Source organism: Pleurodeles waltl, chromosome 2_2, assembly GCF_031143425.1.
Source record: "Pleurodeles waltl isolate 20211129_DDA chromosome 2_2, aPleWal1.hap1.20221129, whole genome shotgun sequence".
Lineage (NCBI taxonomy): Eukaryota > Metazoa > Chordata > Amphibia > Caudata > Salamandridae > Pleurodeles > Pleurodeles waltl.
Window position 1 is genome coordinate 259,777,482 of NC_090439.1, and position 14,007 is coordinate 259,791,488.

General features: G+C 44.6%; 1 protein-coding gene across 1 annotated transcript in view; it reads left to right on the top strand.

Annotated features, from left to right (window-relative positions):
- The window catches only part of MTRR (5-methyltetrahydrofolate-homocysteine methyltransferase reductase), a 543,648-nt gene that overhangs the window by 480,382 nt on the left and 49,259 nt on the right, over positions 1 to 14,007 (top strand). The window contains exon 14 of the mRNA XM_069219713.1: positions 682 to 864. Within this exon, the coding sequence (XP_069075814.1) occupies positions 682 to 864 (183 nt within the window). The remainder of the gene's footprint in view (positions 1 to 681; positions 865 to 14,007) is intronic.

Genomic DNA, 14,007 nt, shown 5'->3' on the forward strand with positions numbered 1-14,007 from the left:
TAGGCTCCGGAAGGAAAAATAAGACAATTTAATTTTCAGCCTGTGATAATGAAGCTGTAGACTGCAACTGTGTGACATTAGCATATGATGCAAGGTTATCTTTACTCACCCATTACCACTTACTTAAGGTCAACAAGAGATACGTAAGTTAAAATCATGTTTACCCTTTGCTTTGGGTCTCCATGCACAAGCTTGAGTTTTATCCATGGGATGGTATGTTGTCCCCACTAATGTCAGTATGCTACTGATGATTGTGGGGCAGTTGCGTCTCTCATGACTGTCCCCTGATCTTTAGCACTGACCTCTACCTCTAAAGGTGTAGTGTGTGAAACTCTTTAGTTGACATGTATCTTTGTTGCATTAAGTCACTTGGAAGCTATCTTCTATTGGTGATCTGTTTGTGAATAGAAGAATGAGTCCTGTCAGAAGCTGTGCACCAAATTGTTAAGGGCTCAAGGGAGAGTGCCTAGATACAGACAACTGCACAAAATACTTGAACAACCAAAGGACGTAACATACTTATAATAATGCGGACGGGATATCTGTCACGTTTGTTACAGAGGAACCTGTCAGCTAAACTCAGTCAAGTCCTTAAATTCCTGAAGCTTTTCTATTATTTGATAGCTGATGGCGGAAAAACGATAGTTCACAAACTCATTCCAATATTGTTTTCTGTTTCAGGGAGGAACTCCGAAGTTTTCTTAAAAACGGCACCTTAACTTATCTTAAAGTCTGTTTCTCAAGAAACTCTCCGAACAGCTCTAAAGAAGTTCCAGTGAAATATGTTCAAGACAATTTGCGAGCCTGTGCTCGGGATGTTGCAAGGATCCTTTTGAAAGAAAACGGATTCTTCTTTGTGTGTGGGTGAGTAATAGAATGTGAAAGAGTTAGCAGCAATTAATGTAGTATCCCGAAAGTATACTGTGGCATTAAAGGCATTCATTGGTGGACAATGTTGAGCTGAGAGCCGATTGTACTGGCCAGTACTTTCTGTTGCCACCTGCTTTTTTTGTGGTGGTGAGAGTGAGGGCAACATATTGAAAAAAATCTACTGAACCCTTATAGTTGACACAGCGTGGGCTGGCTCTCGTTTTCTTGAGTGCAATGTGTAGAGTCGAGGATAGATTCAGTCATTTCTTAGGCCACAGTTCCTTAAATGTTGGCTGAAGGAAAAACGTTTTAGTTCTTTGTTATTTCTGAAGAATATGTCAGTTCACATTCATAACTTGCATTTCATTTGCATACTTGAATACTTATTTTAGCAGTAAACCTCAAATGATGACAACAATTTATGTACAGCACACTCTGTATTGGCCAAGTGTGCCGTATACATTGCATACAAAGGCAATGCATTATGGATATCACCATTATCTGTGATGAATATTGTCAAAATCATTTTAAAACATATCAAACAGACTGGCTGCCAGAATGCACCTTTCTTTTATGCACTTAGATACAGAAAAATAATTAGTGCATCCTCCCTGACCCTCGAGTTATTAGAGTGTATAAGAAGATTTAAGTTAATTATCGCGTTGTCAATACCCACTTTTGCCAGAGTTAGTTTCAAAAGCACGTGTCTTATCTAAAGCTATCTTCAGGTCTATAAAGATCAAATACATGATGTCAGGATCTAAGACAAACTTAGTAGCCATGAATTTGTACCAATATAATTTCAAAGTCCAATTAGCAGTGAGTAATTATATTGTTAGCTTCCAAGAACGTACTTAATCTACTGAGCACAAGTTTTGCAAAAAGATTACCCCTATTTGTGGGCGCAAATATGTTATTTGATAGACTGTATAGACTGTTTTTTTATTAATTAGAACAATCTATGCACTAGGACAATTGCAAATAACTTGAACAGCCACAAAATACTGCTCGCAATTTAAAAGTAGTAAAGCATTTTAAGAACCCAACTATGTACTAATAAGGTTACTTCTTAAACGTTTGAATTGTAATTGGTTGGAATCCAATTTATGTCATGCATATTAATAAGGTAGGTCGTAAATTCAGACTCATTATGTTTGGAGGCCTCTTGCAGGGATATTTGCCGGCCAAGGTCAGCAGACCACCATGTCTCCCTTTGTTTTTTTAAATAAAACAAACGTTTTTAAAATCCAGCTTGTATTCCTTTAAGAAACCAGGACTGAGTTTTAAAAGAAAAGTTATTTTTCTTTTAAGTTTATTTAAGGAGAGGCAGGGGCAAAAAAGGACCCTTTTGAGGCATCGGTAAACATCAATGTTTTGTGGCAAGTTTTCGGTAAAAAAACATTGATACATTTATTACCAGTTCAGTGTATGAAAAGGACACTAAGTACACGTCCCTTTCAGATACTGAATGATATCCATTCGGAATCCCACTTTAGGAGTTGAAAAGACGTGTTTGCATCTTAAAATGAGATTAGTAAAGAAGAAAAACATTTTAATGAAAACGTCGAATCAGAGAGTCTGTGACTATTCAAATGCCTAGTACATCTGACACTAAGTTCAAGTTAGTTGAGGCAATCCATTGCATGTAGACTATACCATAGGTATATACTAATAATTTAAAAACAATCATGGTCACTGAGTTTAAAAATATAACTACAAATAACAAAGTTGCATACAATTCTGATCACCACAACGCCTTAGCCTTTAAAAGTATACAAAGTATTTTCTATTTCGTGGTACATTTTTAAAGCTGTGCAATTGCTCCTGCTACTGGTGGTGACTAATACTGTGCAAGTATCTAAAAGTTCAGAAGGACTAATACTTTTTTAAAGATAGGTTTTCAGCACTGTTTCCTAGCTGTTAATACAACCAGACAGATATATGAACTTGTCCGGAGACACTTATTAAAAGGATGACTGATTGAAAATGTATTGTTTCATTATTTAAACAAAATTGTAATGGTTAAAATACAAAGATATATACAATCACAAACATCTATAATACCTACTATAAAAACTTTTAGAATACTATTTATACTTAATCCTCATCCAGCTCCTAGCATTCTCTTCTTCCACATTATAAAATCCTAATTGAATAGTATTTACTTTTACAATAACATTTACATGGCTTGTGGTTCCTCTTTATGTTCTACATTACATACGACCAGAACGCGCTGTTCAACAGAATATAAATGTGTGACTGATGTGTGGCTGTAATTGATTTACCAACAACAATCTTCATATACCATTAAATACATCATATTTAAAATATAAACATGACTCCACTCACAGATCTCACAACTACAAAAAATGTGATTTTATGTATGTTGATCTAGAACAAGTTTAAAGATGGCATTTACATTTTTACCACAGCCGTTTATTAGGGAGCTAGCTGCTCTTAACTTGCAAGTTTCAACGTACATAGAATGTATTTCGTCGTTACGTTTTGTGTGCAACATCCAAAAACAAACATGGGCTTCCTACCAACTTGAAGTTATATCCTTTAAGCAAGCGTTGAATGCCATCAGCCAAACAGGGGTTTATGTCACCATTTCCTTCCATCATGTTTACACTGAAAGATAGGGTATATTTTCAGATAAATCACTACAGTGGTGACAGCAGTACCTACTAATTTTCTCATGATTTCATTTATATCTGAATTTTGCTATTGAGAGGCATGTTTGCCTTTTTTTCATTTGTTAGGATTTTTTTGTCAGAAAAATATAAAAGCAATGGCAAAGATATAATCATAAGTGGGTCAGTAGCATCAGAATATCACATGCAATAATACCTTAGCCAAATCAGTTAGACATTTTAAGTGTGCGTCAATTATATCAGAAAAGGAGACTTTACGCTTTGGAGAAAAGACTATGTTATTTTCAGTCAGTATATGTAGAGGGAGGACATTAAAGTTTGCTGTGTTCAGTAGGGCTGTGAAATTTAAAATAGACATGCTTGACTGGTGACCCACTGAGTTGGTACACCCATATTTGTCCATTAGCTGAATCGGACTTTAGAATGAAACATCACTGGTGAAATTTTTGCCAATACAAAACTGACAAGCTAACTGGTGGAAATCTTGAAACCTGGCAAACCCTTGTGGATGTGTTGCCACCCTGCTCCCCTCACAGGGTAGGCAGCTTTGCCAGTTGGCTGGTACCACTGGCTGGCAGGGACCGGGCCTCCCAGGCAACAGCCATGGCTTCACCTGCCTCTCACTGGGGATTACTGGAGCTGTTTAGCATGCAGGAACCTCAGCCTTCTCCCCAGTATGATGTAACCTTGCCACAGGTAAGGAAGGCTGCCCTGCCCTGTGCCTGCAGTCCTGGCCTGCAGGACTTCGGCCTCCCTGGTAAAAGCAACTTTTGGAAGGTTCACATATCTGCGGGCACAGGAGAGGAAGGAAGGAGCCAGTGCTACCTGCCCACCGCCCTGGCAGCGTGACGGACCTGTATCCCATCAGGCTTTCCCACTAGGAGTTGTCCTCCATGATTCAATGAGTGCTTCTAGGTGATCTGCCCAGGAGCCCCATAATCACAGTGGGTGGGTGTGTGAGCAGCTCAAACAGCAGCAGAAGCAGACAGCTCTACTTCCACCCCTCCTGAATGCCCGGGCGGGACTGCAGGAGTACTCAAACCCCAAGCTGGCCACACCAGACTGGGGAAAGAGGTACTTGCATTGAGGGAGGGTCACCCCACCTGAAGTCTGACCGTCCCGGGCAAGGTGGATGTTCTTTGCTTTAAACAACAGCCAAGGCTGGCCAAGCAGTCCATCCCTAAATGCACCAGGCATGCCTAATTGATCAGAGTACAGTGCTCGCTGGACCATTCCTGAGCAGGCCACCCTGCACAGGGATGCTCACTTTGCATCACTGCCTGCTTTCTAAGAAGGCAGGCTTGAAGAGAAAGGCTGATCGGTTAGCGCTGAAAGGCAATTGTGGACCTGGACTTAATTCAAAGGAAGGCAACCTGCATTTCTTTTCATCTGTGCGCACCGAGTGATAGAGGGGGGCATTTGTGCAAATGCATTAAAGAGTTGAGTAATCCCTCACCGGGACTTCCAGGACAGCCCTACCATCTGGTCATGCCTAGTATTCCTTAATTGGTGAAACCCAATGCACAGCTTCATGTAATGAAAAAATACTGCTACCATTTCAAAAGTATAAAATGTGTAATGTATGCAAATTCATAATGTATTGCAAGGACAAGGTTTAAATGTTATGAAAAACAACAGTTAGATCATTTGATCAGGACTGACGAGGGGGTGCTGAGAGCTTTCTTTGTCTGTTCATACCACAGCCAAGGCCTAGACTAGACAGAGGCTCTTGTGGCAGGGCGGTTGGGGGAGGAGTAGGTAACAAAACCTGGATTAGGGGTCTATGTGGGCATTCAAGCCGCAATAATGCCCGGCCACCACCCCCATTTTAATGCTATCTCCCTAGAGATTCTCTTCCGATTGTGATGGGCCCAGCCCCTCATGATATAGCAGTAACTTCAGAGCTTACACTTGACTGATCCTGAGAGAACATACCCAGTGGGAAGAAGTGTAGGGACAAGAGGAACCCCAAAAACCTTGCCAAATCTATGAAGAACACATCTGTAACATATATCCTCACCCACTCTGAGGCCTTGCTACCAAACAGACAAGGGACACAAGAACATATTCCTATTTGTGGACTTGACAGGGACCTAAGTGGGTTACTGTGAGTATATAAGGCACTGTGGTTTACAGAGGATGGGGCAGCCCTAGCACATGGAGACTTTTATAGTGGTGAAGCAGGTGATGGAGTAAGTCTTTGCCTTTGGATTGCAGGGCCCTTTGGCTTGCCCTGAGCCAGTCTGGCATCTGAGTGATTATCCGGCTCTTGGCATTTGGGCAAAGATAGGGACCCCACTCTAAGGCTTGTCTCCATGGCAAAAGATAAACCAGGGCTGCCCTCCTAGCAGGGGAACACTGATAAATGTGGCAAACCGATAACCACCACTGGACATCAGCACCAGATGTTCGAGGAAGGGACTGTGTTGACAGCAAGCAATGACCCTGGACCCAGAAAGTAATTCTCCAGAGAATGCATGACATCAGAACCTTAATGAAGGGTAAAATAGGAGTGGTTCGACTGGAAGTCTCTCTTCTTTGACAATATGTGGAAGAGTGGTTGATTTTGTATTAGATGCTGAAGCCCACATCTTAATGACTGAATGTACATCCCAGGCTCTGCAAGCGTTGTTGACCCACTTTCTGAAATAATCCAGAGAGTAGAGTGGAAGATGCTAAAGGGAGTTCAATGTGGAACAACCTTCACTTTTTGGGAATCCTGAAGGGTGAAGGGAGCTCATTCAAATGATTGCTTCGTATCTGGCTTCAATCCTGGATGCTGGCTGAGGAGTTTACCCTGTTTTATTATTGAAGTCGCCCACAATGCACAAGCAGCAAGATCAGTCACCTGAGCCCCTACTCAGGATACTAATCGCAAGACTTCTCACCTACAAGGACAGGAACAACATGGAAAGAATAGTCCATCAGACGGGAGAGTTGTTTTTTTATTCGTCTAAAATATTGCTTGTCTTGGATTACACTAACATAGTCTAAATCCTCCCTGGAAGGTAAAAAGAAACTCAGAGGGATCAAACTGGAATACAGACTTGTACACAGCAAAGTTGAATGTCATCCTTGACAATAAGTGATAATTTATCAACAGACTTGAAAATGCTTGAGATTGGACAGCAGAAAAAGGAGCCTCAAAAACAGGACGGAGGCAATCAGGACAGGATACAATGGTGGCCTTTGATTGGTAGAGGATGCCAAAGAGGGACGACGGACGCAGAATACACCATTTGCAAATGAGTTGGTGGCTCATAGCTGCCCAGGGCTGTCATGTGTGGTGCAATGGAAACTGACATGGAAGGGAGTCAGCTGAGCACTAGGACCACTCTCTGGCTGTGGACCAGAGTGTGATAAAGGAGGAGGAGTGGTGGCATTGAATCTACAACACAGCCCCCCTTATCACACATGCCTTCTCCATCTTAGCATAGTCACTCACAAGCATTAATAAACTGGGCTTTACCACTACTCCAGCGCAAACATTCATCGCCACATGACATAGGTGCATTAAATAGCTGACAGTGGCCACTCATAAAATGCCCGTTAGTTATTTGACAGTCAAGTTATCCCACAGGTTTGCATAAATCCAGGAGATACATTATGGCCAGGCTTTTCTACACTCGAGTAAATGAGGCAAGGCTTAGAGTCACAAGGTGTACAACTTCAATGGTTTGCAGTAGTTATTATTATGGTTAGATTACTGGACAAGAGATACTTCTTAGGATGAAGTATGGGTGGGTGTGGGGTGGTGTTGTTACACTTAGCGGGTTCAATAGGACCCACACATGGCAGCAAATACCATTGTCACAAAAGAATACCATGTTGTTTCCTGAGACGTAAATGACCTGAGTGACTGTTTTAAACAGTGGGCAGTATTGCAATATATATTAAGTGTGATTTGCCCAAGACGGTGCTATTGTGAGAAGTCTATCTACTAGGTGAAAACTGTAGCTCCTTGGGTAGATATAGTTCATCTTGTATTTTCCACACAGGATTCACTAAATGCTCTAGGGTAGTGGTGATCCTAAATCATTCCAAATCATGATCTTTACAGTAAAAATTAGTATTCACAGATTTGTCACAATGATTGCCTCTGTTGAAGCTAACCCCCTGGCCATTTCTTAATGTGAATGCCTATAAGGAAATGCTTTTTTTGCATGTTCATCTCCACATCTTTCTACTCTGTGCACTGTGGCTTGCTAAACAGACATCAGTGCCATTGTTTTGACCCTATACAAATTGCATGTCGAGTTTGATCAACCCGGTTGGCAAGGCCTGACTTACTTATAAGTACCTAGTATATGGTACCCAGGGCATGTAAGACAGAGGTGGTCATTATGACTTTGGTGGTCTTCCTTGAAGACTGCCAAAGCTGTGGGTGCCAGAAGACCGCCAGTACTGGCGGTCTTCCGACCTTCATATTACAGGTACTGCTGGATTTCTGCCACACTTTGGGTGGAAATCCAGCAGTAGTCGTGCTGGCCGGCCGCTGGCCCGGCCGCGCCAGAAGGACACCAGCGGACGTATTATGTGCAATAATATGGCGTGGCGGTATCCTGATGGCGGGGCTCTGCCGGAGGTGGAAGCCTGTAGGAGGCTGGGCTGGTTTGTAGTGGGTATCTAAGGTACTTACACCTTATACCAGGTCCAGTTATCCCTTATTAGTGGAATGCACTCAGTGTCTAGAAGCAAGGCTCTCTAGGGCTAGTGTGGATAAGCAGCCAAGGCCTAACTAGGAGAAATGCAAAGCTCATGCAATACCACTGTAGTCACACAGTACTCACACACATGAAAGAAAATACTCAGTGTTACAAAAATAAAGGTACTTTCTTTGGGTGACACAAATGCCAAAATTACCATAGATACTATACTCTCCTAGGAGGTAAGTAATACACAAATTATATACACTAGTATGCAGAAATAGCTGTAAAAACAGAAAACAGTGCAAATAGTGAAAATCACAATAGTTAGAAATGGGCCAAGGGGGAACACAAACCATATACCAAGAAGGTGGAATGCGAAAGTCGGTTTCCCACCTAGACAACTGTAGTGTGTAGAGGGGAGTTGGGAGTATTAGAAAACACCAAATGTAGAAACCACCCTAGAGCCCAGGAAAGCAGGAGTAAAACACAGCCAGTTTCCTAAAACACACTAGAAGTTGTGATAGAAGATAATGCAAAAACCAGAAGAGATTGAAAGACACCAATGATTGAATCCTGGACCTGAAGACCTGTGGAAGAAGGGAACCAAGTCCAAGAAGCACTGAAGATTCCAGGGAGAACAGGAGCCCCTGCTAACCCGGATGAAGGTGCAAAAGAGGAGCCACCAGTGAGGAGACAAAGTCAGTATTGCACCAAAGAAGAGAGATACGGATTCCTGATTGGTGCAGAAGATGTCCCACATCGGATGGATGAATGCAGTGTGGTTTGCATTATGGGATTCCGCCAAGAAGCCTTGTTAAACGCAAAAATCAGGCTTCATGAAAAATGGCACAGCACAGGAAGGACCATGTCAACTCTTCCCACCAGGGGGAGACAGAGGGGCCTCTCAGCAACTCAGAGGGTACTCAGAAGACGAGGCAGCGCTCACAGGAGTCCCACAGGACGGGGACAAAGGAGTTGCAAATGGCGGTCGTCGTAGCACTACACAAAGGGATCCCACGCAGCGGCGGAACAACTCACGGAGCTGAGCATCGCAGGATAGAGTGCTGGGACCTGGGCTATACTGTGCATGAAGGATTTCTTGGAGAAGCGTACAGAAGCACTAGGAGCTACAAAACACTTGGTGCAAAGGGGTACTGTTTGGCACGTGGAAGCAAGCTCTTACCACCACCAAATTTGGACAGCTGGACCTTTGGACAGTCAGGGTCACTTTAGTCAACCGCCTCTGTTCCAGGAGCCATGCTCATCGTCGGGAGAGGGGACCCAGAGTACTGGTCGTCGCTGCAGAGAGGTGTCTGCTGAAGCTGGGAAGTGACTCCATCACTCCACAGGAGATGCCTTCGGTTCTTCTGGTGCAGGATGAAGACAGGCAGTCCTCTGAGCATGCACAACCTGGACACTGTTGCAGTTGCAGGCAGGAGCTGATATTACAGAGTTGCAGTAGCCTTCTTGGATAGTTTGTTGCAGTTGTAGAGTTCCTGGAGCAGTTCTTCTGTTGATCCAATGGTAGAAGATGAAGTAAAGGATGCAGAGGATCTCTACTGGAGTCTTGAATTCTGAATCTGAGGAAACACCCCAGGAGAGACCCTAAATAGCCCTCAGAGAGGGATTGGTCACCCAACCAGATATGGACCTATCAGGAGGGGTCTCTGATGTCACCTGCTGGCACTGGCCACTCAGATGCTCCCAGAGTTCCCTGATCATCCTGAAAACAAGATGGCAGAACCCAGGGACACTCTGGAGGAGCTCTGGGCACCACCCCTGAGGTGGTGTTGGACAGGAGTGGTCACTCCCCTTTCCTTTGTCCAGTTTCGTGCCAGAGCAGGAACTGGGGGTCCCTGAACCGGTGTAGACTGGATTATGCAAGGAGGGCAGGCACCATCTGTGCCCTTCAAAGCACTTCGAGAGGCTCTAGCAGGAAACCCCTCCCATGCCTGTAACACCTATTTCCAAAGAGAGAGGGTATAACACCCCTCTCCTAACCGAAATGCATTGTTCTGCCTTCCTGGGCTTGAGCTGCTTGAGCAACAGGAGGGCAGAAACCTGTTTGTGAGGTGACAGCAGTAGGGGCTGCCTGGAAAACCTCAGAAAGCTGTAATGTCAGTACTGGGGGTCCTCTAAGGAGCCCCCAGAGTGAATGGAATCATACAACCAATGCTTGCAAAATCCTTGGGGTATGATTCCAACATGTTTGATACCAAACATGGCCATATTCCGAGTTACCATTGTGAAGCTGGAAATAGTTGGTGACCTATGTCCAGTGAACACCTAAAATGGTGTCCCCGCACATACGAAGTCCAGAAAAATGGTCCTGGAGGTCGTGGGGGCACCTCTGCTAGTGCAAGGGTGCCCTCACACACAGGTACTCTGCACCCAGCCTTCAGGGCTCAAACGCCTGCAATAAGAGGGACTTTTAAGTGACCTGGTGCATTGTAAATGGCAGTGAAAGGATGCACGCACCATTTCACACAGGCTTCAATGGCAGTCTTTTAGAAGTCTTTGCATGGCCCTATGGGTGGCACAACAAATGCTGCAGCCCATAGTGATACCCTGGAACCCCAATGCCATGGGTACCTAGGTACCATATACTAGGGACTTATAAGGGGTGACCAGTATGCCACTTTTGGGTGAAATACTGGGTTACCAGGATGCAGTGACAAAATTTAGAGGCAAGATAGCATAATCACTGGGGTCCTGGTTAGCAGGATCCCAGTGAACACAGTGAAACACACTGACATCAGACAGAAAATGGGGGTAACATGCCAAAAAGTGTGTACTTTCCTACAAGCGCCCCTTCCTGTTCCCTGCCGGATGGCCTTCTCCCCAGACCAGGTAAGTTGATGATCCGACAGCGGAGGGGGAGATTGGGGGTGCTGTGTGTGCGTGTGTGAGTGGGTGTTTGTCTGCACGTGTGTATCATGTTTGTCTGGGTGTGTGTTTGCATGTTTGTATTGGTGTGTGTATGCATGTATGTATGGGTGTGTGTATGCATGTATGTATGGGTGTGTGTATGCGTGTATGTATGGGCGTGTGTATGCATGTTTGGATGGGTATGTGTATGTGTGTTTGGATGGGTGTATGCATGCAGGGTTCAATGTGTGTATGAGTGCTGAGGTGAATTGCGAGTATGGATGCATGTGAGTGAATGCGTGTTTGTACGTGTAGGTGATTGAGTGTATGCGTGGTGCGTATGGGTGTCTGTATGCATGTGCATGTATGCGGGGTGGGGGTGCTGTACCTGGAGGGTGATGGGGAGTGCTGTACGTGGAGGGGGGGTTGACAAGGGGGTGCTGTACCTGGATGGGGTGGGGGGGGAGTCATCTACCAGTGACAGCAAAGAAATTCCCTGTCACCTGTAGCATTTCTGCTAGGGTTTTTGTGGCTGTGCTACCGCTACCCCTGGTGGAAAGGCAGCTCCTGATCCCGCCGGTGGTCTTCTGTGGACAGCCAGGTCACAGAAGCTCATCTCCGGCCCAGCTGGTTCAACCGCCATAGTGGCATGAGTGGAGATGTTGGGGGTTGGCAGAGTCCAACCCGCCACACTCATAATGTGGCAGACTTCACTGCCAGCCTGTCATAATGACCACCAGAGTGTCTACTCAGGGCTGCAGCACTTTTTGCGCCACCCTTTGTGTGACACGATATACAATGGCTCCCATCCTGCCGCTGCCGTCTGGAAAGACAGTGTTTTCACTGCTAATTGGACTTTGCCATTTAAACCAATGGCAAAGCCATCCTGTTCCTTAACATTTTATATAAGTCTCCCCTAAGGAAGGCCTATGAAAACCTATGGCAGGGAGCTATATTTTGTTAAGTAAGACATATGTTTTGAGAAATGCCTTAACAGCAACACTTCCAAATTGTTGTGTTGCTGTCGGTGAGGTTATTATCCCCATCGGCTAACACAAAGTTACTGGGTAGCATCCCAACCCAGCTAACGTTTGAATGGGACTACCTAACTGGGTCTTGTGATGTATCAAATTAATTGTAGCATTAAATGCAACCTGATGGGCAGGTCCAAATTAATGTCACTATTAAAGGTAGGCAACTTTTAGAAAGTTGCCAGTCTGGGCTGTGCTCATCCAGTAGCGTCACAAAGACACACACTCACAGACAGTTTTCTGACAATCTGGGGAGATGTGTGAATGACTCCCAGGCTCAGAAACAAAGGGAGTGCTGCAGCAACAATGTGTCACCTCCTCTGCAACCCACACATAGAGAGGCTGTACGCTCAGAAGGATTGCCCCAGCTGCTCTGTGGGCTAGCAAAGTGTAGACTGTGCCTACGGCTCCTGGCTCGGGGAACAGTTGATTTGTGACATTGCACAACAGCAGTGACTCCGAGGATCAGTCCGCTGATCTCCAGGAACCAGCTCTGGGGACGCCAGAGCTGACAGATCCCAAACCAACCAGTTTGTAGCCACTGCAGTAGTTTTGCCGCTACCAGTTGCCGGGCACCCAATTGTACCTAAGGAACACTAGCCCCACCAATGGATTTTTCCCCAACCGCAGTGCATACTGAACAGTAGCCAAGCATCGGGTGGTCGGCTACTGCAACGTAGAGGACTTTGTGGGACCCCGACCTCTGAGGCCAAGATCGCCCCATTTCACCTGTGGACCGCGGAACACCTACGCCCCACTTCACCTGTGAACTGAGGAACACCTACAAAGGCACCCCCATGGACCGCACCACAACTGGAGCATCCTTTGAGCATCTTTTGCCTGCATCCCTCTGCACCAGGACCACTCTGCTGATGTCTATGGTGGTCAACCTGTAAAGTTTGGATCTTGCTGGTGGTCAGGTGACCCTCCACGGAATCCTTTCTGGCCCCCTAGACCTCTGTTATGGTGGACCTGGTCACCCAACTGAGGCTGAGTACCAATCTAACTTTTACAAACTTTTCAAAAGTTTCCAAACTTTTCTTCGGCCAATGCTTGTTTATGGTTGATAAGAAAGTCATTTATGGCTTCTAGATTCTTTATCTCTGAAACGTTTCAGTGGAGTTTAATGCTTAAGGTCTCTAAAAATTCATACAAATGTAATACATTTTTATAAATTGGTTTCTTCTTTCTTTCGTGTCGTGTCACTTTCTTATTTTGTTGTTTGGTGCTGTTAAATGCTTTACACGTTGTTTTTTTGCTAAGTCCAACTGCTCGCACCCACAGCTACCCAGGGATAAGATAATGTTTAAGTAAATGTACCTGACTGGACCCAAGATGATATTTGTGAGTATACTGCATGATAAGGCCTCCCAGAAATTAAACTATAGTACACCCAAACCAATACAATTCTCCGCCAGCCCTAACCAATAAAACTCTTAAGATATTCACTGACTTCCTCTGCAAGACCCCTCAAAGGCAAACCGTCATAGGAGACAGCTTAAAAGCTGTTATGCACTAATGAAGTCCTAAACAACAAATCACCAGTAAATCATATATGCTGTCAAGCTGGGATGCCTCGTGGGACTGTTGGATGTTTGGAGTATGTGACTTCTGAGGTTCTAAGTTGCATTCACCTACTTAGCAATACAAAGTATTATACTTCTACTGGCATTTCAAAACTCTTGCCATACAAGTTGCAGTTGGGCATGGGAAGGGTGGCCAGTGCCCCACATGATGGTTGAACTCCAGCTGGCTAAGGGACACAAACCTCTCACCATATCTCCAGGTACAAATGAATGCATACTCCCAGCAAAACACAGGTTCAGGCACTTCTGCTGCAGTACTATGGGAAGCCTTTAAGGCCTCCGTTCACAGAATGTCCTTTCTGCTCAATAAGTCACGGGAGAAAGAGAGGTCCATCACAACCTTAGAGTT